We start from the raw sequence: 26,774 nt of genomic DNA on the forward strand, positions 1-26,774 counted from the left end.
CCATGTCTGAGTATTATATATTCGTTCTCCCCTTCCTTGAAACTCTAATACTATGGAAAGAAGGAGGAAAGTGTCATATTTTCCCCTAGTTTCCTAAATATTTAGAAGATCACCATATGACTTTTCTTTTAATATATAGTTCATCCTTATTTTCCATTAAGCAATTTTTCATAACTACAGTCAAAACATCCCTAATAACCTTGATTTTTTTTAACCTATATAGAGCAAGTTGATGGATAAATCTAACTACCAGCATGCCCTGTGCTTGACGGTCCTTACTAAAAAGCAGAATTTGAAATTACTTGTGCTGGAAGACATCCATAAACATACCAGCCATACCAACATGCTACACAGTGGGGGATGCCCCTGACACAGAAGGATGGAACACCACCGTGGTTCTTCAGTCTATCTACAGTGGTCCCCAAGTCTCCCATCATCATTTCTTTAACTGAGAATCACAAAAGAAAACATGTGCTTCTTGATAGACCACAGGTTCCATCATGTGCACTCTCTATTCCAGCCCCAGGAAACACAGGAATTGAGAGCAGCTGCTTCCCATTTTGTACTTGGTTCCATTGAAAACTAAAAGCCAAAGATGTAGCTGGGTGGTATAGTATCTGCTTTGCATAAGTGGTGTCTTGGACCCAGTCTTCAGGACCATCAAGATGAAAAACCAAAGAAACAAACAAACCGAAGGAAAAAGAGATGAACTCCAAGGCACAAGAGGCTTGTCTCTGTCACTTTGTGTCTCTTCCTTGCTGTGACAGAATACCTAAGAAGATGATGAAGACGGAGGGAAGATGTTTTACCTCAGTTTTATGGGTTTCAAGCCAGGGTTTGCTTTCTCCGTTGATATGGATCTGTCACAAGTAAAACATTATAGCAACAGGAGCATGTTGTAGAGAAAGCTGCTCAGTTCAGGCAACCATGAAGTGACACGAGAATAAGAGAAAGAGGCCAGGCAGTGGTGGTACATGCCTTTAGTCCCAGCACTCGGGAGGCAGAGGCAGGTGGATTTCTGTGAGTTCAAGGCCAGTCTAGTCACAGAGCAAGTTCCAGGACAGCCAGGGCTACACAGAAAAGCCTTGTCTGTAAAAGCAGAGAGAGAGACAGAGACAGAGAGACAGAGAGAGAGGGAGACAGAGAGACAGAATGCTAGACAGTAAGAGGAAGGGACATAGAGAGAGAGCAGACAAGATATGCCCCTGCATCCAGTTCATCACATTGAAATTAATAGCCATATTAGACTAGAAACACAGACGTTACTTTTTCCATTCCTATGTAACACAGTATATTAAATATGCATGACCTTATCTTCATGGGTTTGATTATAGACTACAACAAAAGTATTCGCTAATATTTAGGGCGACTATGAACTCATCAATGGATTCCTCGAGGACATACGTCAGATCCTTGTGGATCTCAGCATCTCCCAATAGTACCACAGCTGAGGAATAAGTCTCATGTCCAAGCTGGCCATGGTGGGACATGCCATTAATCTCAGCACTCAGAATCTGAGTCTACACACTGAGTTCCAGGCCAGCCAGGGCTTCATGTTGACATGCTGTCTCAATAAACAAAATAGTTTACGCTTTGGGGCCTAAGGGAATGGCTCGGTAGTGGAGCATGAACAACTTGAGGTCCCAGTCGTTCTTGCCATCTCTCTAATTTGCATCTTGGAAATCCCAAATACTAGTCTTAAAAGTGTACTTTCCTAGAATAGTGAAAGCGGGGCTATTTTTTTTTTCTCTGTGTGATTTTTTTCATGTCTCTTGAAAAGCAATAGAAGACTAAGGGAATCACAGTCTATGAAAGGCTTGCCTTGGAACCAGCAAGACCTGAGTTCTAGTTCCAGAACCCACATTTAAATATTAAAGAAGCCCAGCATGCTGGCACATGGTTACAGACCCAATGCTAGGGCAGTAAAAATGGGCAGGTCCCTGGACATCACTGTCTGGCCTATCTAGTCCTGTTGGCAGGATGTAGAACAATAAGAGGCCATCAGAAATTGTGATATCATATGGTGCATACGCACACAGATGCTCACACACAAATAAACATTGGCATATATAGTCACATATATATATATGCAAATGGATGCATTTTTATTGTGCTTTCCCCCCATTATTGCATTACTCCATGTACAAAAGCAAACAAAAAGTTCACACTACATAGCTACCTAATCACCATATGGTGTATAATATATGTCTCAGAAATTGAGTTTCCTGTGCCCTGGAGTTTGGGCTGTCTGTTCTGCCCCTGCCAGTTTGGGCTGGCCATCATATCTTTCCTGAAACATTACTAAAATGGTGTCCTTCTCCTCCTCCTCCTCAAAAGAGATATTGTGTATTGTAATGTTCAGAGTGAAGAAAAATGCTACAGGAGAGTGATGACTCTATGATAGCATATTTCTCAGAACAATTGGATGAAATATGTCCTTCCTGCTTTTGCTACCAGAGTCCCAAGGCCACAGGGAACGTGACATTGGGTAGACTTAATTTATCAAATCCAGCCACTCATCCTAGAAATCCAGCAGAAGGTCACCAGGAAGACCAGGAAAGAAATCTACTTATCATGGGTACATTAAAAAAAACCAAAGGGTTGTTACGGTGGGGGTGGGGGTGGGGCAGTCGAACCCTTTTGCCTATCTTCCAGAGTATGGACTCCAAGATTATAGTTGAAGGGGCAAGAAGAATTAGAGGTATGCTCACCACACCCAGTTTTTTTACCTAAGTGTCGAGGATCCAAACTCAGGTCTTAACTTTAATCACTGAGCCGTCTTTCCAGCTCTAAATTCTAGTGGCTCTTTATCTTGGTGTCTTTGTCCTTAAAGGGGAAGGGCTACCAGCTTCAGACAACCACATCTTAAATAATTATCATACCTATGTGTAGACTGGCTAGGAAATGACCCAAAGTTTTAAGGTAATAATAGTGTCAGACATGCTAATGAAAGCAGACCTTCTAAGCTTTACCTCATTTCCCAGTGTCTGCCAAAGTAGCCTCTCAGTTGCTGCCACACCTTTGAGAACCACGTGACTCTCAAGACTTGGGAGGGAAGGCTCCCAAGGCCTCAGGCCCAAGATTTCTCCGTTTCTAGCTCACTGCCTCTCAGGTGGTTAGTCCTGGGAATTTAGGAAGCCCACCTCCTACGTGATTTTATCCTTCAGAAAGCCACTTTTGCCCTCTATACTGAGCTCATACAACAGCCAGGAATGGAGCCTGTCTTTCTATTTCCTTAGCCTGAGCTGTCTTGTTGGTCATGATCCCAGGTACCTTAATGTCAACTTGCTTCTCAAGTCCTGCATGGGCTTCACTTTTATTTTGGTTGGTTGGTTGGTTGGTTGGTTGGTTGGTTGGTTGGTTGGTTGGCTGGCTGGCTGGCTGGCTGGCTGGCTGGCCGGCCAGCTGGCTGGTTGGTTGGTTGGTTGGTTGGTTTTTTAGAAAGGCAGCTTGCAATGTCCTTTTAACAGGCATGGAAAGAGCCTTTTCTCATGAAGAAAGGAAACGTCTTCAAACATTGGTCAAAGGTATTGCTCAATAGTAATGTGTCTACCTGTCTGATATGCATAAGGCATATCAAACCTCAGGACCACAAACAAAGCTCTCCAATTTTTATGTAGATGTAGACAAAAGTAAATCTAAACAGCCAAAATTTAAAGACTTTTTTTTCTAACTTATGGTACATGCTTATGCTTAAGGGCATATGTGAGTTCCTAAAAAATTGTTTTAAGTGAAATATAGTTTTGAAATATTAATTTTTAGCCAGATGTGATAGCACATGGAAACATGCCTCTAATCTCTGCCGTCAGGAAGATGATAGGGGTAAGGAGAATTTCCTGCCAACCTGGGATCCCTAGGGAGACCCTGACACAGCAAAGCAACACAGGAGAAAAAAGAGGAAAGAAGATATATTACTTATAGTCTAGCTGAAGTTTAGAATGATCTGTGGCAACTGTTTGAAAATACTATTTTCTATTTAATTATCCACTTATTCATTGGAAATTAAAAATTTTAAATTAAGTGATTGAATTGAACACAGTGTTCTAAAATAACAAACATAATTGCAAAATTTCCTAAACTTTAGAAAGAAAAATAACCAACATTTCATGACACTGAAGAGATTGGTTCAACACTTAAGAGCATTGACTGTTCTCTCATAGGACCCAAGGTCAATTTCCAGCATCAACATGGTGACTTACAATCCTTTGTAACCTTAGTTCCAGGGGATTCCATATCTTCTTCTGGCCTCTGTGAACGCCACATGACCCACAGCCATGTTTATAGGCAAAAAAAAAACCATATATTATAATAAAATAATTTAAGTAAATTTTAAAAATTAAAAGAAAGATAACCAGCATCTCTTTCTCTAGGGTTCAGATGTCTGATTTTAAATGTAAGGTCCTGCAGACTTGTGGCATTTAATCCCTGAGAACAAAATAATGTCGATGCTTTCTTTTCTTTCCAGTACACGATAGCTACTGGTCAGGACTGGCAGCTTTACCGGGTTAGTTCCTCAACTTTGCTACCTTACAGCATGTATTGTTATGGTTCCTTTATAATTTTCCCATTTCCTAGTAAGATTTCTCAGGTTATTTCCATGTTTTAAAAGAAAGTCTATTGTTTGAATGTCCTGTTTACTCATCATTCATAAAACTAATTCTAGATAAGCTGCACAGGATAGGAAATTGGGGGAATTATTTTTCAGTACCATTTTATCTATAGAAAATATGAGTAGATTTTGAGTTCAAAACCAACTCAGGCTACATAGTAGAAAGCAAAAGGACAAAATAAAAATTTGTGTGTATGTATGTACATGTGTGTTAAGTGATCGGATGCCAATTAATGAAGGCAAATTTATTCTTATGCTGGAGCAACACTGAGATACAAAAATAAGCACAAGTGTGCTTTTATAGGGCACTTATGTTTAAAAAAAAAGTGGAACAGGTGTTTGTCATGAAAACAAATACTGCAATGGTGCCATGCCCTCTAAGGCACTACTAGGATGTACAATAAACGATCTTGCTATGAGATGTGAAGAAGGTTCTTCTTCATCATCATCACCACCACCACATCATCATAATCACCACCATCACCACCACCACCACCATCATCATCAGAAAAGACCAATTCCATGTTAATTTGAATCCTTCAAATACATTTCCCTGTTGCAGCCTCATCTATTGTTGGACAGAAGCACACATCTAACAGTAGGACAAAGATGTGCAGAGAACTTTCGAGCACACACAGAAATACCATTTTCCCTCAACAGAATAAGAGTTAATTGCCACGCCCTTCTCCCATTGCCTTACCAATGCAGAGCTCATTAGAACAGCAATGTTCTCTATACAACATTGGGGTATGATGCATTCTCTCTTGATGTGGGTGACAATGGTTCCCCAGGCACATGATTTGTAATTATTTGCTAACCTAAATTCTAAATTCTATGGTGTGTGTGTGTGTGTGTGTGTGTGTGTGTGTGTCTAATATTCATGTTCATGTGGGTGTGTACACATTTATGTATGAGTAACACATATAATAACTCAAATGTATATGGGGCTAAAGGCAGGTGGGCATTTCTTTGTCAATCTCTATATCTCTTCTCTGAACCTGGCACTAACTGATTGGCTAGACTGACTGCCCAGAGAGTTCCAGGCACCCACCTGTCCACTCTCCAGCTCTAAGGTTACACACTTGGGATGCTCCAGCAGTGTTTACAGGGGTCCTGGGACTTTCTACTCAGATCCCCAAGCTTGCCTGGCAACAGCTTTACATACCGAGCCATCCTCTTACTCCATGTAGAGCATACTCAGCTGCATACACAGGGAGGAGACGGGGAGTGGTGGGTAGCAGGCTGCATTGCTTGGTCTATATGAGCAGCCCAAAAGGCTTGTGAAAGCACAAGGCCTTGATAGCAGAAAAAGAAGCGCTGTACTCTCATGTCACACACTGGACAGCTATTTCAACAAGCTGGGAAATGCTTTGGCTTTTGCTAGTTGCCCATCTGTGCAGATATACCCTGAACCGAAGTTATGCTAGGAAGTTTCTATTCCATATGCTAACTCTGTGCCACGTGAACAAGGAACTCTACCCAACACTGTCTGCGTGGGCCATGCAAATGCCCAGACTCTGTCTTCCACCCATTGCCCATTACAGTCATGCCATGTGTGAATGACTTCAGCTGCTTCAGTTTATGACAGGTTGTCAGAAGGGAAGACAGGAATCACATATCGTTGTTGCTAACGGGTGGCTTTTCGGTTTTTCAGCGCCGACTGGGAGATGCAGCAAAGAAAGCCATCAGCAAGCTCCAGGTCAGGACCATCAGGAAGGGTGACAAGGTGAGAGCCTCTTTCCTTTGGTGAGGACATTCAAGGAACTCTGCAAAGTAGAAGACAGAGAGGAAAGGGAAGGGGAGATGGATGGAAATCTCTGTTGTCTGTACACATCAAGCACTTAAACTGCTTTTATTAAATATGGTGTTTAGAAAATACATTCAGTTTATTGGCAACAAAATATGAGACACTATGAAGGTAAGTGTTCAACAATAGCCAAATTGTACAGTCAGTGTCAGTGCCTTTCAACAAATGAATGGATTAAGAAAATGTGATACATACACATGGTGGAGTGTTATTGAGACATTAAGACGAACGAAAATACATCATTTGCAGGATAAGAGATGCAACTATTATATCCAGCATGAGAAGCAAGGTGCAGAAAGATGACTACACCACATTTTCTCTCATATTCAGATCTAGCCTTTGCAAGACTTGGAAATAGAAGGGGCCCCTGCTTGAGAAAAAGATGAGGAGCCATGGAAAGGAATGGAGGAAAGGGAAGTTGTGGGAAGTTCACAAAACTGAAGTGTATGTGATACACACATGCCAAGATGTCATAGTGAAAGCCAGCATCATATGCAGGAGATGCGTGCTTCAAAGGGTATGTGAGAAGCCGGCTGCGGAAGCTTATGACCTTACTCCCAGGGCTCAGGAAGCACAGGCAGGGGGACTTCTGGGGGTTCCAACCAGCCTGGGCTACATAGTGAGTTCCAGACTAGCTAGGATTGTATGAGACCCTGTCTCAGAAGAAAAAAAGCCAGGGGGTGGGGGCGGTGGTGACGCACGCTTTTAATCCCAGCACTCGGGAGGCAGAGGCAGACAGATTTCTGAGTTCGAGGCCAGCCTGGTCTACAGAGTGAGTACTAGGACAGCCAGGGCTACACAGAGAAACCCTGTCTCGAAAAAAACGAAAGAAGAAGAAAAAGAAGAAGAAGAAGAAGAAGAAGAAGAAGAAGAAGAAGAAGAAGAAGAAGAAGAAGAAGAAGAAGAAGAAGAAGAAAAGTGTGGCTGTGATGAACACACAAAAGTGTCCCTTGAAACATGTGACAAAATGTGTCTTCAATTTCAGCTGAAGCTTCCTAGAAGTCAATATAAAATGAAAAACAGGGGGAAAAAAGTTCAATATTTCAATCGGTATTTGCTTACCCTGTTTCAAGTGATTACTCTTACTATGACCCATGAAAGTTTTCCCAAAAGTCCTTGGAAAGAGGGCGGGTTTCCCACTGAGCTGTGCTTACCACAAGTTTGAAGTATAAATGCACAAATGATCTTTAGCTCTTCTGAACTTTACCACTTAGAATCCCCAAAGTCACTGTACATCCTTCATCACTGTAAAATAATGGCATGGAGCCAAAGGCCATCACACACCTCCAGGAAGAGCCAAAGGGCCAACAGCCCAAGTCTGTGGGTTCTAAGGATGGCTTAGCAAAGGTTGACAGTCCATGGTGTCACTCTCTGGTGATCAGGAGTGGACTCATGTGCACATCAGGTGCTATCTCTACTCTGCATAGCTGATTTGTCTCACATGTTATATGCCACCAGTTTAAATAATATGAGAATGGTGCTGAGATTAATAAGGGAAACTTCATTTAAAAGGATAACCAGGGCCATGGAACGATGGCTTCTTTGGAAAAATGCTTGCCCTGGCTGACTTTGATCCCCAGCACTCATATCAAAGTGAGATGTGGTGACACTTGCTTGTTGGAATAGAGTCAGGAGGAGGCTGGAACCAATCAGCCGAGCCAAGCAGGAGAGCATAAGTTTCAGTGAGAGACTCCATCTTAAAAATAGATAGATAGATAGATAGATAGATAGATAGATAGATAGATACATACATACATACATACATACATACATACATACATACATACCTAGATACATACATAGATACATACATAGATACATACATAGATACATACATAGATACATACATAGATAGATACATAGATACATGCATAGATACATGCATAGATACATACATAGATACATACATAGATACATGCATAGATACATACATAGATACATATATAGATAGATACATAGATACATGCATAGATACATGCATAGATACATACATAGATACATACATAGATACATGCATAGATACATGCATAGATACATGCATAGATACATGCATAGATACATAGATACATACATAGATACATGCATAGATACATGCATAGATACATGCATAGATACATACATAGATACATACATAGNAGATACATGCATAGATACATGCATAGATACATGCATAGATACATACATAGATACATGCATAGATACATGCATAGATACATACATAGATACATGCATAGATACATACATAGATACATGCATAGATACATACATACATACATACATACATACATACATAGATACATGCATAGATACATGCATAGATATACATACATAGATACATGCATAGATACATGCATAGATACATGCATAGATACATACATAGATACATAGATAGATACATACATAGATAAGGTTTGAGAACAACTCTGATGCACACCCAGATGCCCTCACATGAACGCCTACACAAACCCAATTTAGAAATGGCGTATATTTTCATCTGTGTCTTTCCCTACTCAATAGAGAGGAAAATGTGCCAGCATGATGGCATATGTAAGCCACGAAGTGCCACTTTTAGGTTTGCATATAGAAAAAGAAAACAATCAAAACTATTTTTATTTACATTTACTATACACTTTAGATGCCAGAGGACTGAGTAGATTCTAAGTCATCCTGACAAATATCACTCTTCAGAATGAGGAAAGAGATTTACAGCATTTTAGGAACAGCACTTGTGAATGGCACTTTCCTCACAGAAGCTCTCAGAGGAGAAACAAGGGACGATTTGAAGGGATGAAAACTAAGCCAGCCAGTGAATTATTAATGGAGCAGACCTGCTGCTGAGAAGCTGGCCCCAGGCAAGCTCTCCTTGGTTGATGGCAGTGTTTGCTCAGTTCGGAAGCTAAAGTTGGCCTTTCTGCTTCTTCTGTTGCAGGAAACAGAGTCTGATTTTGATAACTGTGCAGTCTGCATAGAGGGGTACAAGCCCAACGATGTGGTCAGGATCCTGCCCTGCCGGTGAGTAGTGCAGTTGCCGGCTCTGATGCAGAGGGGACAGAGGCCTCTGTGTTGGCATTGCAAACAAGCAAAACACTTCTTTCCCTGCAACTTTGTTCCTGAAAAACATACTACCACATGAAAATAGAACCCTTTCTTATCCCCCTTGCTTGAAAGGCAGACCTGACAAGTCAGCGGGCATCCATGCTGTGTGTGTAGTGGCAGCTCCTTGGATATCTCTCTCAGTAACACACAGAATCACTTCTGGCTTTTATTGGTGCTCTAGCAACTAAAATAGCAAAGTCTAAAGATGCTGTGAATGGCCAGGACACTCAGCGATTTGAATATGGCCAGCAGGAAACAGAGAGCCAGAGGCATATTCCATTTACCTTAAGTTTTACCAATGGAAAGAGAATGGGTCAGATTCCCACAGAATTCTGTTCTGGAATCTGAGAGAACATTCTAGCATGTAGACATGGAAAAACTCCCCCTGCCCCCTAAGGATACTCCAATTACTTTAACTTTTCTCCCTAAGCCTGTCACTGTCACAGTGCCTGGCGTTTTCTTTGAACATCCTAATTAAATCAAGTAAGGTAGAGTTGTGTAAGAGCCACATCTCTCATAAAAAAATCCTTTTTTAGTTGCACCTGCGCAAGTGTCCTAAAAATAAAAATGTAATTGACTCAATGAAAGGTACTTCATGTAGAGAAAATGATTTGCAAAATTCTTGAGATTAAATGTATATTAAGCAGAAAAGAATATAACACAGAGATATTCACCATCGATTGCTTTCCACCAAATGATACCAACATTAAAACTGTTTATTAGAAATACAAATGGAATAGAAAAGCATCCAGGGAATTGGTTTAATAATCTCAGGAGGACGAAGAAGTGACCAAGACAATGAATAAAAGACTGGATGCTCAGATGGAACTCAGCATCTCTCAAGAGATCCTTCTTGAAATGCTCACAGCAGTTGCCTGCTAGGAAAGTGGAAGTGGAATGGCTCTCCACACAGAACCTGCAAGTGTGGGTAGATTACCTCAGTTTACAGACATCTGACTGTCCTTAAAGTGGAGCCACAAACAGGGTCACATTGACATGTCGCAATTTCCTGTGTATGAACATACTCACTCTGAGTACATTCTTAATGCATTTATTTGTTTGTTTGTTTGTTTGTTTAAGGGGTGCACAGAAGCCACAGCAGGAGTGTGGCGGTCAGAGGGTAGTTTCTGGGAGTTGGCTCTTTCCTTCTGCCATGTGGATCCTGGGAATGGAACTCAGGTCACCAGACTTGATGGCAAGCACCTTTCCCCACTGAGCTGTCCCCTGACCCATAATTACATTCTTTCTGGACATCATCCAGTGCACAGGCAGTGATTTCCAGAATGGCTATGAAGGCACATTAGTGTGAGGACAACAGGGACCCCCTCTGCTTATATCTTACCTTGGGGGTTTGGAGTTTCGGGGTGAGAAGCAGGTCAGATGTTTCCCTTGCTCCCCTTCCTGCAGATCCTATGCTGTTAGTCCCTACGAACAGATGCCCATGACCACGTAAACGTCTGCTTGTTTATCTGTCACTCCAATGTAATGAACAAGATCTGTTTTCAAGAATTATCTATAGCATCTCATTTGCTCTCCTGCTCATCCTATAGAAAGGACTTTACTCATCTAAAGCTTTAGCATACCTAAACGTTGTGGATCTCCATGAAACAAACTGCTGGAGACTTGAAACTGCACAGTCAGGGTGTGGTTTCCCGTAGCCTGATTCAGGGTCTACTTACGACAAGTTACATTTCTTTAACAAGATTCAACTTTTTCTTATTAATGCAGATCCCCTGTTATCATTTTTAAAAATTAATCAAAAGAGCTGGTATTTTACCGCTTACCATTAGAAGCAGTTTTGGGGTCTCAGCTTTATTGCTATCAGCCTTTCCTTAGGCTGCTCCGAGTGGCTTCAGGTCTCTGCTTTTCTGTATGATTGTTTTGTTTCTAAGCCCAAGCATCGAGCTTTCCAGTATTATACCTGTGTTCATTCTTTGAGAATTTCATATCTATACACAGTGTGCTTCAATCATGTTCGCCTCCCCTGACCCTATCATGCTTCCCACCCCTGCCCCACCCCAAGCCCTCCTTTCCTTCTGTCTTTTGCTTCATAACTTACCAAGTCCAACTTCTACTGTGCATACACTCATGAGTGTGGACCATCCACTGAAATATTGTTGGCCTACTAAGGACTAAACCCTTAAAGAGAACTGACTCTCCTTTCCCCAGGAGCCATCGGTTCCATAGCTCCTATTAGTGGTGGATGCTCCTGAGCCCCTCCCCCCACTACGTGGAGGGATGACTGGTTTGATTCCATTCACTCTTGCGCAGGCAACCGTGGCTGGCATTCCTGAGAGCAGTGGTCCTGTCATGTCCAGAAACATGCCTTCCCATGTCTTCTCAGGCTTCAGTCCTGCCTTCCCTGACCACTGTCCTTTACAATCTTCCCACCCCCTCTTCCATGATGGTCTACGAACCTTAGGAGGAGAGGCAGGGTCACACATTGATTCTTTATTCTTCAAGTGCCTTACTCGCTGTCGTTATTTTCTTATTATAGACCCTGCTTTAAGTGACAGAGCACACCAAGCATTACCCCATCATGAGTTATGCTCCATCTTATCCTTGTCACACATAAGCACTCTCTGAATAGCTCCTGTGTGTTTTACCATGCTGGTTTTAAAATCAAGGTACTTTTATGACTGTTGCTGGCTTCTCGCAGGCAGTGTGTGCTAATGGATGCTCTCAATCAGACGTAGTAGAGTTTGCTCCTTTGCTCCATCATTTCCTCTGGAGTGTGATTGAACCTTTGCTCCTACGAGTACAAGAGACTCCCTCTCCTAGTTTTCCCAGACTTATTCATCCATGGAATTGTTTGTGTGTCCTTGGAGTAAAAGCTACTTCAAAAATTATTCCAGTGTATAATATGTCTCTTCTTGAATGCTACATTCTGTGGCTTCATAATCCCTGAATATTGTAGATATCATCACTGTCTGGGTGTCTTTCCAATTATCCATGTGCACACATACACCATGATAGTTTCAAAAGTGTGCTATTGTCCTCTCTCTCTCTCTCTCTCTGAGAATTCTACATAAGTTATGGTAAATGAATAAAGCCTCCTTTCTCATCTGTCATCGTGGTAATTATTAAGGTGAAGTCATATACATCCATGCCAGCTCTTTCTTTCCCCTCTCCCTTTCTCTATCCAGTTCTTCTCTAACACATGAACACAAGGCTCCATTGATATGAACCTGGGCCTGTGTGCACAATGTGAGGGACAGACACGCAGTGGCTTGCTCAGCCAGTTGGCTACAGCTACTTCTAACTTTTGTGACTTGGATTTGATCCCAATTCATCACTAAGGCATTTTCCAGGAAACACGGGTTTTGCTATGTCATACACACATCAAGATGCGCATGATGCTACATTTTCTGATGGGCTTGTGAATTAGACTAGAGCTTGTGGTTATGATTCTTAGCCACAGAACATATCTTCCTGAAGCACTGTATTGATCTTCATTGTCTTCTCCTGTCCAGAGAATGAATAATGCTCTCTGCTTCTTTTAACCTATAACCTCCCTACTCTTTGTCCCAGTGGTTACTTCTTTCAGCCCACTTATCTGTCTGTGTTCAAAGACACAAAATTTCAAGAGGAATGTATATTTCTTAGGTGGATCAGATGTCCACAATTGTATAAGGCAAAACAATATGATTTTCTTGCCAGTGTCCCTATAAAATTATTTCCTATCTTTAATTTATCGCCACTTGGTGGGGGCATTACTGTGTTTCCTTTTAATCTGGCAGTCTCTCCCACAGCTGGGGACAACTTCAGAAGCGTCCTGGTAATAAGCGAGCCTTGTGACGAGCTTGTACATGAGCAACCCCTTTGGAACAACAAATACCGTACAGCAGAAACAGTAGGATATACCACATATGGGATGGAAAGTGGAGTGGTCTTGTGGAAAACAGGAATTACAGTGGAGAATCAGGAAACAGCATGATATGGGTGTCCACAATGACAAATTTCTGCTAATATGATAGGGCTAATACCACAATGGATTTAGAAAAGGTTTTTATAATAACAATAATAATAATAAGGAAGAGGAGTAGGAAGAGAAAAAGAAAACATCCCTTTGGTTTATTTTCCCTTATTACGATTTATTTTTAGAAAGAAAGAAAGAAAGAAAGAAAGAAAGAAAGAAAGAAAGAAAGAGAAAGAAAATAAAATCTTTATTTACTTTTATTTTACATATATATGAGTATCTTGCCTACATTTATGTCATGTATGTCTGTGCACCACATTCATGCAGTTGCCATAGAAACCAGAAGAGAGTGTTAGATCCCCCTGAAACTGGAGTCATTTGTTAACCCTATGTGGATGCTGGGAACCAAACCTGGATCCTCTGCAAGAGCAGTGGTGCCTTTAACCACTGAGCTGTCTCTCTAACTCTGATATCTCTTCTTATTTTTAATCCAGGTTTGATTATCTCAGATACCCTCATTATAGAAATGTTTTATAGTATAAAATATTTAAATATCTGCATAGCTCCTGCATGTGGGTAAGAGCCACTATCATTTTCTCACGTTTCTTCCCTTTGCCTTCTCGTCCTCATTTTTGCAAGTTGGGAATACTGTTGTCAACATCTTCAATGCCCTGGTCTTCTTGATTATTGTAAGAATTTTCCAGAAGGAGTACTAAGTTATTTGTAGCTCGTTTTGACCTTCCTTTGGGCTCTGAGGCAATAACCAGAAGTTAATAGAGCTCTTGCTTGCATAAATCACCCAAAAAGCCTTGGGATGCCAAGGGTTTTGTCGAAAGAGCTTTGACTTCAAAAGCCTGTCATGGCCTGGGTGGAATTTTCCATTGAGGTAAGCCATGAATGCACCCCATTCTCTTGAACTTATTTCTTAGTAATCCACTAGGGAGGTGTTCACATTCACATTCCACCCCCACAGAAGATGCAGAAAAACAGTTTCTCACACTTGGCTGTGCTGGTTTCTGTCTGTAGAAACCATACAACCCGCTGGCTTATTATCACAGAGTCTGATTGCTAAGTAAAACTTTATACACCTCAAGTTGATCTCTCTGGCTGCTGTCCTCTGACTTTCATGTAATTCACAAGTAACTTTCTGTACCTATGGAGGAGGACTCTAAGCATCAGTCTTCTGAATGGTAAAGAGATCTTTATATTGAAGCGGGGGAGGGAAGCTGAAGATAATTAGCAGCTAGCAAGCTGTCCTGGAATTACTATAGTCAGGAATAGTTATATAGTTCTGCTGATTGACATGCAATGCTGCACCTAATCCAGAAGAGTCCAGGATGAGTGTCCAGAGAGCTGTGCTTTCACAGTGTGAAAAGTGTGAAACTCTGCAGGGGCAGAGTTTGGGGCTTCTGGCACTTCTCAGCGAGATGGATGCCAGTTTTCCCCCACGTCATGTCACCTAGTAGATCAGGCAAACCTGGAATGTATTTCTGGGCTTGTTTGGAAAATCTTTAACCATACACTTTTCCCTTCTGGTCATTTCCTGCTGTGTAATTGAATGGTGCTCACCTACATCATTATTCAGCCATCACCACCACCCACTGGGAGAATTGAATCATCTACCACACTGAAACCCTGGGTCCCCTGAAAACCCAGCTACCACTCAAAAATACTATGTCCCCCACTGGGAGGCCTTTGTGTGATTTGGGGCTATAGTCCAAATACCCTTAAAATTGAAGTCATAAGATTTCCTGAATTCATGTGGGAGAAAACATAGTACCTACACCAAAAATTCTGAACAGTGTGCATGGCAGACAAGCCTTCTAGAAGGTCTGTTCAGCATGTCTCAAAAGTTTACCTACATCCTTCCTACCAAGCTTTCCTGAGCTTTATAAACAACCCACTTGGGGTGGAGAGATAGCTCCGAATGTAAAGCGCATACACACAAGCAAGAAAGTGGGATCATAAAAGCCAAGAAGGAATGGTGGCCCAGCTCTAAGTCCAACCTTTGGAAAGCAGAGAGTAAGCTGGCTGGCTGCATTGGCATCAGCAAGCTCTGCATTCAACTGAGAGACTTATTCACTTATTCACTTATTCCTCAGGGAATAAGTGGGGAGCAACTGAGAAAGTTACCCAGTGCCAGACTTGAGCCTCCGTGAACACACACACACACACACACTACATGTATGCACACTACATATACACAAAAACATGTAAATGCATAACAAAGTCCACCCACAGTCCTTACACACTATTGTTCACGCCGTGGGTCCCAGATGATAGTAAAAGGTAAAATCAAATTAGATTCTGCCATTCCAGTACATACTCCCATTTAGGGCAAGAGGGTCGCTCACTCACGATATACAGCAGGCACATGAGCATAATAAACACTCTAAATGAAAATGTATGGCCTGCTGTAAGAAGGAACATCCTTTTAATATTTGATAAGTGGAAGAATCACAAGTGAATGTTCCAAACATTCAAAACAAAATTGCCCTTAACATTTTAAACCCAGGGGCCAGTCTGACCATAAGATGAGTCTAAGGCATTGAATGTCCATAAGAACGGGAAAGCTGAGACCCTTATAGCAAAAGAATGTTATAAAATGCTGTGAATGGCTGAGGTTCTGGCCCCGTAGCTCATAAAGTAGGAGACAAAGGAACATTTTCCAGTCAGGCAGGAACAGCCTGACCTGAGTTTACCCCTCTCTTCCTCATGCATATTCCTGGTCAGGAATAGATATCTTCTATGTCACTTTATTTGGGAAAATATCCTAGCTAGGCCTGTAGAAATGACTCGGTGGTTAAGAGTACTACATACTGGCCTTATAGAGGACCCAAGTTCAGTCCCCAGAACCCATGTCTGGCAGCTCATAACCTTCTACAACCCCAGCTCCAGGGTTACCCATAGTCTCTGGCTTCCAAGGTCACCTGCACTCATGTGCATATACCCCCACACACATACACCACACATACATGTATTTAAAATTAAGTCTTTAAAATATTGATGGCTGTTAATTATATCCATCAGATTTGACTTACTTATGCTCTTGTTATGAAATTTGGATTATAGAACATTCTTTTTATGGTTATTTACTTATAGCTATTCAAATTGTTTATATCCATTTATTTATTGCTTGTGGCTAGGGCAGAGGCCATATGCATGTGCACTGGCACACAGCTTACGATAATCCATTCCCTCTATCTTTTTTTTAAGATTTATTTATTTATTATGTGTAAGTACACTGTAGCTGTCTTCATATACTCTGGAAGAGGGAGTCAGATCTTGTTACGGATGGTTGTGAGCCACTATGTGGTTGCTGGGATTTGAACTCAAGACCTTTGGAAGAGCAATCAGTGCTCTTAAACACTGAGCCATCTCTCCAGTCCCCCATTCCCTCTTTCTGCTACCTACCAGCCCAGATGTGTTTTGCTTTGTTTTTTTAAAGCATAGCTTTCAAGGGTCCCATGGCTCACTTGGAAAATTGTTGAAAATAGAATATATATATATATATATATATATATATATATATATATATATACATTAAAACTAACAAAGAAAATAACATCATTCTTAGAACTAACAGGTATTGTATACATTAAAACTAACAAAGAAAATAACATCATTCTTAGAACTAACAGGTATTGCATGTGCATGCATACTTTAAATACTATGTAGTCAACAGTTGATACTGACGTAATTCTAATGTCTCAGCTACTTAAAAGTAAGCACGCCCTTGTACCTTTAGAAATTACTTTAAAATTGGTAGGTGATAACATGAGAGTCTACTCTTGCACTGATTTAAGTCAATTGCTCAGTTTTTAATTTGCTTCCAATATTTCATCATTCTGAAATCATAAAGTTTGAGGTTCTAAATTGAGTCCTAGGATGCAGACTTCAAAGCTGATTTATTGGGTCCAGTGTGATGCAGAAGTATCTTGAGAAGTTTTCTCAAGTTGTTTTCTTGGAAGATGGTAATGATTGACAGCTCACTCGCTGCATGGGGTGGGGTGTTTCATTAGTGCCCTCTGGAACCACAGAGTTGTACTTTATAAAGAGTCTCTCTATCCTGATAGGCAAATATTAGGATATTTAATTCCTGTTTTGATTTAGTTCTCTGAGATTTTACCTTTTGTTAACATAATTTTAAAGCTTATACAAGTTGATGTTGATTGGACGGTGTCTCTAATTTGAGATGTTAGGCTAGAAAGGGACCTGTGACCTAAAATTGATAAACATTTTAACTAGTTCTAGATTTTTCTTATTTGAGGGTAAATAATGCTTTTTCTCACCTGAATGCATTTTATTTTTATAATGCTTTTTGATTAGTGGAGTTTTTAAGATTATGTTGTAAAATGTGTGTGTTTCAAAGGTTGGAGAGATTGCTCAGCAGGTAAAACGTTTGGCTCTCAATCATGAAAAGCTGAGTTTGGATTCCCAGCAGCACATTTAAAAGCAGTAAAAAAGCTGGACAGGGTGCAACACTAGGAGGGGCCGAGGCACCAGGAGCTCCAGGGGCTCCTCTGGTCTAGGCAGGCTCAGTGAGAAACCCTGTCTCAAATATAAATATTTAAATGTGCACCCAAGCACAGAGACTGCATAAGTTCATAAGCAGACTTTCATGCGACTACTGGTCAGAAAATGAAAACAAGCATTCTTTTAACTATAAGGAAATCATCTAACAAGTTTGGGTCATCTATCCAGTGGAATACTTCTTAGCAATCAAAAGAAGCTGCTGGTGTTCAGCGAGGCACAGATAATTGGAGAAACATTATTCTGAGCACAAGATATCCTGGGGAAAAAGTATCTACCTTATAATTCTGTATGCATGAAATAATAACAAGGAAAACGCCTCTCTAGGGAGGAGTTGTGTGGCAGAATATGGTTGCTGACTATGAGCAGGAAAGGACTTGCTGGGGTGACAGAATGATGTGCCTGTGTACCTGGGTGCTAAGCATGCTCACACCTAAAGGCCACTGTGTGTGTAAAAGGCATGACTTCTACTGCATTACAGCTTCATCTAAAGTAATTCCATAGCTCTCCCATAAACTATACAGTGGTGGAAATCACATTATATTCAAGTAGAAACTTGGCTGGTGGTAGTGCTTTAACCATTTTTCTCTGACTACTTCAGATGTTTATGTGCACAGCTTCCGTAACTTCCAGTAACTACATACCACTTAAGGAAGGGAATAATGGAAAGATGCATGAAAAAATTAGCCAGGCTGAGAGACCTCAATGTGCTCACTTGTGTCACCTACGACAAAACAAAGGTGACTTAAGAACAGGATCCTGCACTGTAGTAACCCCATTAAATATGGCATTCAAGTGACCTGGTCCCTGGTCACATTCATCAACTAGACACACAGGATGAATGCCAGCTAGCTTTGCTGCTCTAGCCAAATGGTATAATTAGACCAGGGTCAAGTTCTAAGGACAGAGCCTTCGTCTAACTTAAAGCCAGGGCCCCACAGTTACCTCCCAACTTGCATTCTCCGGCTCTGCCACTGGAATTTAAAAAGGTTAGCTGTAACCTGGCAGTGGTGGTGCACACCTTTAATCCTAGCACTTGGGAGGCAGAGGCAGGTGGATTTTTGAGTTCAAGGCCAGCCTGGTCTACAGAGTGAGTTCCAGAACAGCCAGAGCTACAAAGAGAAACCCTGTCTTGAAAAGAAAGAAAGAAAGAAAGAAAGAAAGAAAGAAAGAAAGAAAGAAAGAAAGAAAGGAAAGAAAGAAAGAAAGAAAAGAAAAGAAAAGAAAAGAAAAGAAAAGAAAAGAAAAGAAAAGAAAAGAAAAGAAAAGAAAAGAAAAGAAAAGAAAAGAAAAGAAAAGAAAAGAAAAGAAAAGAAAAAGAAAAGAAAAGAAAACAAACAAAAAGAGGTTAGCTAAGAAGAGCCAACCTAGCATTGTTTCGCTTTTAATTTTGTTGGGTTTTCTTCCATGCTGTTTAAACACAACAGGAAAGAGAGACAGCTGGGTAAAATAAACAGTTATCAGAAGAGTTGAACTCTGAGAAGCATTTTACACTTTACAAATCACTTGTACATTATTTTCTAATCTATACCTCACAAGAGCCTATAATATACACAGGACAGGTACCGCAATGACCTTGGATTTCACTAAAGGAAAACTTGAACTTTTCCTTCGGTCGCCCAGAGCCTCAGCGCGTTTTCCCCTCCAAGTCCATGTTCCCTCTGCTGTAGCCCTGACTGTGACCATGACACATCCCCCAGCTCAGCCCTGCTCTGATCCAGGCAGAAGGCGTGATGAAAAGCACCTTTGCTTTGGCTGAAAAATATCTGCATCCGATACTCAGAGTTACTCTAAACCGAACACCTAAGACCCCGTGAAATCCAGAGCAAACCTACCGGCCCTCAAAATCTTCTTCTCTTTCTCCTCTTAATCTGTCCCCTTCTCTGTCTCTTGATTTCCTGAATCTCTCTCCCTCCTCCTCCCCCTCTCTCCTTTCTTCATTCCTCCCTTCCTCTCTCTACTCTCCCTATCATCTTCTCTTTTCCCTCTCCCTCTTTCCCTTCATTCATCTCTTCCTCCTTTTCTCTCTCTCTCCCTCTCTCCCCTTTTTCATCTCTCTCATTTCCCATGCCACACAACCCCCCCCCTGTCTCTCTCAGTCTGTCTGTCTGTCATAGGCTTTTACTGCTATGAAGAGACACCGTGACCAAGGCAACTCTTATAAAAGACATTTAATTGGGGCTGGCTTACAGGTTCAGAGGTTCAGTTCATTATCATCAAGGCAGACATGGCATAGTGTGGGAGAAGCTAGGAGTTCTGCATCTTGTTCTGAAGGCAAACAGGAGATGACTGGGTTGCAGGGAGTTAGGAGAAGGGTCTCAAAGCCCATTCTCAAAGTGACACACCTCCTCCAACAAGGCCACACCTCCTAATAGTGCTATTCCCTGGGCCAAGCATATTCAAACCACCACTCTCTCCCTCCTTTCCTCTCCTCCACTCTCTCATATGTCTCTTCTTGCACTCTACATCTCTCTCACATGCCTGATGCACCATCTCTCCATCAATGGAACCACTCTCCAGTTGTGTGGTGACATAGAAGAGGAGCATTCATAACCACCAGGATACAGTTACTACTACTTCTGGACACAAGTGCTTTTCTCCCATTTTCTTTCCCTTAAGTGTCATTTGTATTATTTACCTAAGCTAGATAAGCTGACCTGTAACATGGAATGACTCACCCTTGGTCTCAACATTTCCAGTAGTGGGATTCTGCCCACTATGAGACTCTAGACCTTGGGGGATAGAGTTTTGGGTAGACGGACCCTGGCTTGGTCAATAAGAAGCATCTGGATGGTAAGTGGGTTCACCCCTCCTTCCATGGAGAAGCCTAGAAAGATGAAATGGCAAGGAAGGAGACAGTGGAGGTGAGGTGCTCAGCGTGGAGAATGAGGAAGCAGTATATGTCTCTGCTTTTTCTCCTTACTGGCCTATTCCTGCCCGACCTATTCACTCTATTTCACAATGCTGCCCTGGCCCATCCTTTCCAACTTTGCTTACCAGATTAGTGTTTAAATTATTATACAGTTCAACTAACCTAGATTTCCCATGCACATGTAGCACTGCCCCTTTACCCCGACCCCAACAATTTCCTTTTCTTTGTCATTCTTTCTTCTTGTCTCTACCTTTCAAATCCCCCCATTCTTTAGGCTACACAAGAGACCCTATGATACCTGTTAGGTTCATAAATTCTTCACAATGTAATAGCTCCACTCTCTGAGCTCCATGGCAATTTTACCTGTGTCTCTTAATGCCACTAGACACATGACTAATTAGCTCATATCACTTACTCATTGAACATGTCATGTAAGCAATATGCAAAGAAGCATGTAATTAAATCAACCATTCTTTTTGATACTTTACTAGTCATGATACACTAGGCTTTGCTGCACTAACAAAAAGGTCTACTCTTCATGGCTCACCACAACCAAGATTTCTCACTGTCTTCCAGGGGTTCTGCTGACACAGCAGGCAACTGAGTTGCCTCAGAAGGCTGCTCTCGATTCTCTTTCCATAGCTATCTATCCAGAATCAGTCACATACCTGTAGATGCCATTAAGATATCTTCTGGCTTTCCCATGTGACTTAAAGAGGGCCATTTGGCACACTGGAAGGACAATGTTGAGCTGCTATAGAGACTCCTGATGGTATCCTCATTCTACAGGTGGGAATCTGAGGTTCAAGGAGAATAAGCACTTGAAGCAAGAGCATAAAGCTATTCAAGGAAATAGTAGAAATGTGAAGACCTCCACTCCTGTGGCCAAAGAGGAGAAGAGTGGAGCTGAGTGGAAAGCCAGGCCAACTCACTGATTTGAGGACAGGGTTTGCTGTGATTCAAGTGTCAGCCCTGCATTTTTCCAGCTCACAGAGCCTTGACTTCAGTCTGCTTCGGTTTCCTTTTCCAAAAATTACCAACAGTTTTTACCTGAAGGAATGGTTGTGGATCAATTATGTATGTGACTTTCCTAGAATACAAGGAGTGGTAGTCATTGTCAGTAGCACAAACTCACTTAGATTTCACTCTCACATCATTGACAACTTCGAAAATATGATTCAGACACTCCAAAGTGACCTTTCAGCTGCCCATGGAAGCACTGGCTATACTTGTAAGGAGCTGATGTTGCTCCAGGGAATGGGATTCTAAGGGACTCATAGTTTTTAATATGCATGTCATTAAAGAGGGTAAAGCAGCTTGCACCAGTACCCAAATCACATTTTTTTAATGTGCATGGCTGTTTGGTCTGTGCACTATATATGCTCACAGAGGCCAAGAAATGGCTCTGGATCCCTTGGTCTAGAGTTACAGAAGTTTGTAAGTCACCCACCATGTGGGTGCTGAAACTAGAAGCTGAGTCCTAGAAGGTAAGCCAGTGCCCTTACCTGCAAAGCCCTCTCTTCAACCTCCAGAACCACAAAATCTTAGTCCAAACTCCTGGATGGTGGTGTCAAAGAGTCTCTAAAAGTGGATGAGGAGGGAAAGGGAGAATGGCCCTTCTTCTCCAAGGGAGGACAGAAATGTCATCTAACTGGGTAGGAAATCAGACACAGGTGAACAACAGAAAGCACTGGGTGTGGGAATGAGTGTGACCTGGTTTATCATGACTACTAAGCACTGTGTGGACCTACTCACTTCTCAGTAGCACTGTGTGGTTCTGCATCCTCACTGTCTTCATTACTATTCTGTTGTTGTGATAAAATACCCCCACAACTCGGAGAAAGGGTTTATTATGGCTTATGGTTCCAGGATAACACAGTCATCATAGTGAGGAAGATGTGTGACCTGCAAAAAGCTGAGCCACGCTGCAGCCACACTCAGGAAACAGAGAGAACTGTGTTAATGGAGTTGTTGACAATTTACAGTTAAGGAATGCTAGCACTTTCATTTTGTTGTGTTTGGCTGGAGTTCATTTTTTATGTGACGGTTTTTATCTTAGACAGAATCTTTATATGTAGCACAGGTTGGCGTTGAACTAATGATTCTTCTGCATTAGTTTCCTGGTTGCTAAGCTTGTAGATGTGTGCTATGATAATTTAAAGCACTCTCTCTTTCTCTCTCTCTCTCTCTCTCTCTCTCTCTCTCTCTCTCNCTCNCACACACACACACACACACACACACACACACACACTTACTGAGTGTGGAGGGGGGCAGGGAAAAGAGAGAGAGACTTTCCCTTAAAAGCTACATTCCCATAAGATAAAATGTTACCGAATATAACTGAGTCTTGGAGCACTGAGATGATTTCCTAAGATTGAAGTGAGAAAAAAACCTCCAGTCTAAGAGTATGAACTCTCAATGGTTTTTCCACTGTATATAAGAAGGACCCACAAGGGAACTGTGGTACTTCTGTGAAGGGAGGGACCTTGTCTTAGTCATGTGTCTGTGTACTCAGTCCTAGTACAGAACAGAAGAGAATGACATAATAAGTGCTCTGTCTTCAGAAGATAAATCTGGCAGCAGTGAGTAGGATGGAGATCTGTTCTCTGTGAAAGCCTGTCAGCATGGGGAGACATTTAGATGCTCCTGCACTAAGGAGAAAAGTCATGAGGTGATCAGCAGGGAGTCGCAGTATAAAAAGAAAGGAGGAGGAGGAAAGGAAAGGAGGGAGGGAGGGAGAGAGGAAGGGAGGGAGGGAGGGAGCAAATGAGGCAGAGGAGATGAGAAAGGGGCCAGTGAATAGAGTTGATAGTCGTGTGCAGGTGGGAAAGAGCATTGGCTCCTTCAATAAATAAATACACACTCACACAGAAAATGTTTCGTGATCATCAGCTCTGTCAGGAACTGTTATCAATACCAAGGGTGCTGTGAAGCAAATGAGGACTTGGCTCTCGTGGAACTTGTACATTCATTGAAAGATGTACTGGTAAGGGATCTACAGAGGAACAGACCCAATGGAAGAGACACAGAGATAGATGACAGCAAGACAGGAAGACAGAGGAGAACATAAAGAGAAGAGATGGAGGGAGATTTCAGGGATTTGGACTGCCTGGGTGTAATACTCACAGGTCTGAAGTTGCTCTCCAGGGTGGGCCTTGAGCTACACACTTTTGGGCAGGAGTTGATGCTTCAGATTCCAAGGCAGGATATCTTCTCTGGGAAAGCTTAGCATGGTTGAGACCCTTCAAAAGTGCTTGGATTAGGTCCACCTAGATCAGACGATTATCTACCCACATCTTCCTAGCAATTCCTGGATTGGTGTTGATTGAACAGACAGGCGGCATAGCATTGCTGAGGAGAGACAAGTGAAGGAGCATACTGTGAGAAGTGACTGGTGGCTCCCGTGGAATGGAGGGTCCGGCCTTCCATGTTTGAGTGACAGATCCCCATTTCAAAGATGGTTGAGGATATTAAGCAACTTGTCTAAGTGTTAAGAAGGGCTAAAAACTGTTCCTGTTGCCATCAGGTCTCCCATATATGTGCAGAAAACACGTGACAGACCTGACACCCAGGAATAGTTAAAGGGACCAAGATGGCTGGCTTCTGCAACACAAGATGTTAACAGGTTTAGACAAGAACCTTACACCCTCAGTATGGACTCTGAACCTGAGGAGGTCAACATTGCTTTGGGGGAGGGACAAGGAGCCCCTTCATCCAACTTGGATATTGACAGCTTCTTCTACTCTCAGTGAAGCCTATAGGGAGCTCTGTCTTTCTCATGGTGCTCTGGTGCAAGTGGCCAGCTTCCCAGCACAGGGTGTTCTAAGAACCATTTTGCCTTCGCCCCTCATTCTGCCAAGAGCATTTATCTCCTCTCCCCTTCATGTGCAGGGTGACTACCACTCAGGTTCCAGCCTGGCCATCTCCTTGTTCCTAAATTCAGCTCAACCTTGCAGTTGGAAGCCCTGCTCCCAACTCTGTGTATTCATCTGGTAATTTTCAGCTAGTAATCTACTTACATTTGGTTTTATTTTAGACATTTGTTTTATCAGCCTCTGTCTTAGAAGAGGAGCCAGGTTACTGACATCCTCAGCACTCCTTCTAAGTGTTGAACACAAATGTCATCATATACCCTCAGGAAAACAGTGAATGTGTGAAATCAAGTTTGCAAGCAAGGCAACTGCAGGCTGTCCTGAGCAGTAAGCTGGAACTAGACCTGTGTAGCTCCGGTACTGCTCCTGTCTTTCTAATCCCCAATCTGTACCTTCCAGGATTTTGGTTTTGGTGACATGCATGTTCATGTGTGTATGAGTGGTGTGGAAGCCTAAAGTCAACCACAAGTGTCATGCCTCATGTTGTGAGACAAGATTTCTCACTGAGATCTGGGCACTGACATTTTTAGGCTAAGCTAGCTGGCCAGTGAACCTCGGTGATCCAGCTGTTTTTGCCTCACCAGTGGGTGTCAGGGTGACAAGCACAGGCTACCATGGCTGGCTTTTCATATGCCCAGGGAATCAAACTTAGATCATCTACTTAAACAGCAAAAGCATCATCGGCTGAGCTCTCTCAGCCCTGGTCCTATCCCACAGACTCCTTCATCGTCCTCAGACTCTGAGTTCTGCTGGATCTACTGGATCTCTAGTTAGATGGTCCACTTTTTTATGGAGCTGAAAAGATCCAGACAGGGATGGAGTGTTCTGAACAAGCCTCCCCACTGAAAACAGAAAGTTCTAGCTGTTCTTGGTCCAGGCAGGAAGCGCTAACATCCTCTGCTCACAGGGAGTCTTTGGACGGAGAAAGCTTCTGGTGCACCCAGCCCATGGAGCCTCCACGCAAGGTTGGACATTCAGATTAGGACGCTGTCTTCATAGGCAGGCTTTCCCCACCAGGCTGACAAGTCCCACTGGCTCTTAAGACTGACAATGCAGTTAAGCTCAGCACTGTACAGACTGTTAGGTCACCCACAGTGAAATCACAGTCCCTATCTGTCTTCTAACTTGACAACCAGCAGGCCACCAAAACAGTTTAAAATGTCCTTTGTTTCACTAAATGTTTCCAGGAGCCCCTCTGCCCTTCTGTGTTTGACTCCCAAATCCAAATGGGAATCATCATTAACTTTAGAGATATCTTCTGATTGTGGCAAACAAGCTTTGGGATGGGGCACAAGTCTTTACAAGACATCCGACAGGAAAGTTTCTCCCTTGTGTTCTTTCCACCAAGGAAAGGGAGATCTCTGCTTTTACACCCTTCACCTTAAAAAAAAAAAAAAAAAAAAAACCTTGGAAGAGTCTCCTGCAAACATTATGGGACACTCTTGTTATCCAGGCAGATTTGAGATCATTTCACACAAGGGAATACTTTGGGGTAGGAGCCCTAGGTCTGCCATGCATCAGTCGAGGGACCTTGGACAGGTCAATGGGCTGTAGTGATCTAGGGAGTACCTCAGTTGCCACTGCTCTAAGATGTATGGTTCTCATTCCAGGCATCTTTTCCACAAGTCCTGTGTTGACCCCTGGCTTCTAGACCATCGCACCTGCCCCATGTGCAAGATGAACATTCTTAAGGCCCTAGGGATCCCGGTAAGCACAGCACAGTGTATAGCCTTGTCCTGTCTGTCTCTTCCCGTTACCTCCAAAGCAGGAAGAAAGACTCTTAGCTGGATTTTCCACATCCCCTTGTTGCCATCATCCAACGAACTCTATGTTTGAACACCCATCCCGTCACCTTTGCTCACTCTGATCACACCATGCCACCATTTGTCTGAGTAAAGGAAGGTACTTCTTGCACAGCTCATAGGCATCTCTTCGGGCTGGGCAAGGTACAGCTGGTCAGCTGAACACCAAGGGCCTCTTTGGCTGCCACACATGAATGTCTTCAAGGAGATCTACATGCCTCAGTTTGGGTGCTTCCTGCCTCTTGATCACCAAGCATTCTGGGA

General features: G+C 42.3%; 1 protein-coding gene across 2 annotated transcripts in view; it reads left to right on the plus strand.

The window, feature by feature from the left end:
- The window catches only part of Rnf150 (ring finger protein 150), a 208,859-nt gene that overhangs the window by 133,877 nt on the left and 48,208 nt on the right, over positions 1 to 26,774 (plus strand). Inside the window, exons 3-6 of one of the 2 annotated variants that reach the window (XM_029480588.1) lie at positions 4,466 to 4,504; positions 6,264 to 6,335; positions 9,346 to 9,428; positions 26,319 to 26,415. In XM_029480588.1, the coding sequence (XP_029336448.1) occupies positions 4,466 to 4,504; positions 6,264 to 6,335; positions 9,346 to 9,428; positions 26,319 to 26,415 (291 nt within the window). The remainder of the gene's footprint in view (positions 1 to 4,465; positions 4,505 to 6,263; positions 6,336 to 9,345; positions 9,429 to 26,318; positions 26,416 to 26,774) is intronic. The other variant, XM_021170854.2, reaches the window with a different exon arrangement.

This window comes from Mus caroli, chromosome 8 (genome assembly GCF_900094665.2).
Source record: "Mus caroli chromosome 8, CAROLI_EIJ_v1.1, whole genome shotgun sequence".
NCBI classification, from domain to species: Eukaryota; Metazoa; Chordata; class Mammalia; order Rodentia; family Muridae; genus Mus; species Mus caroli.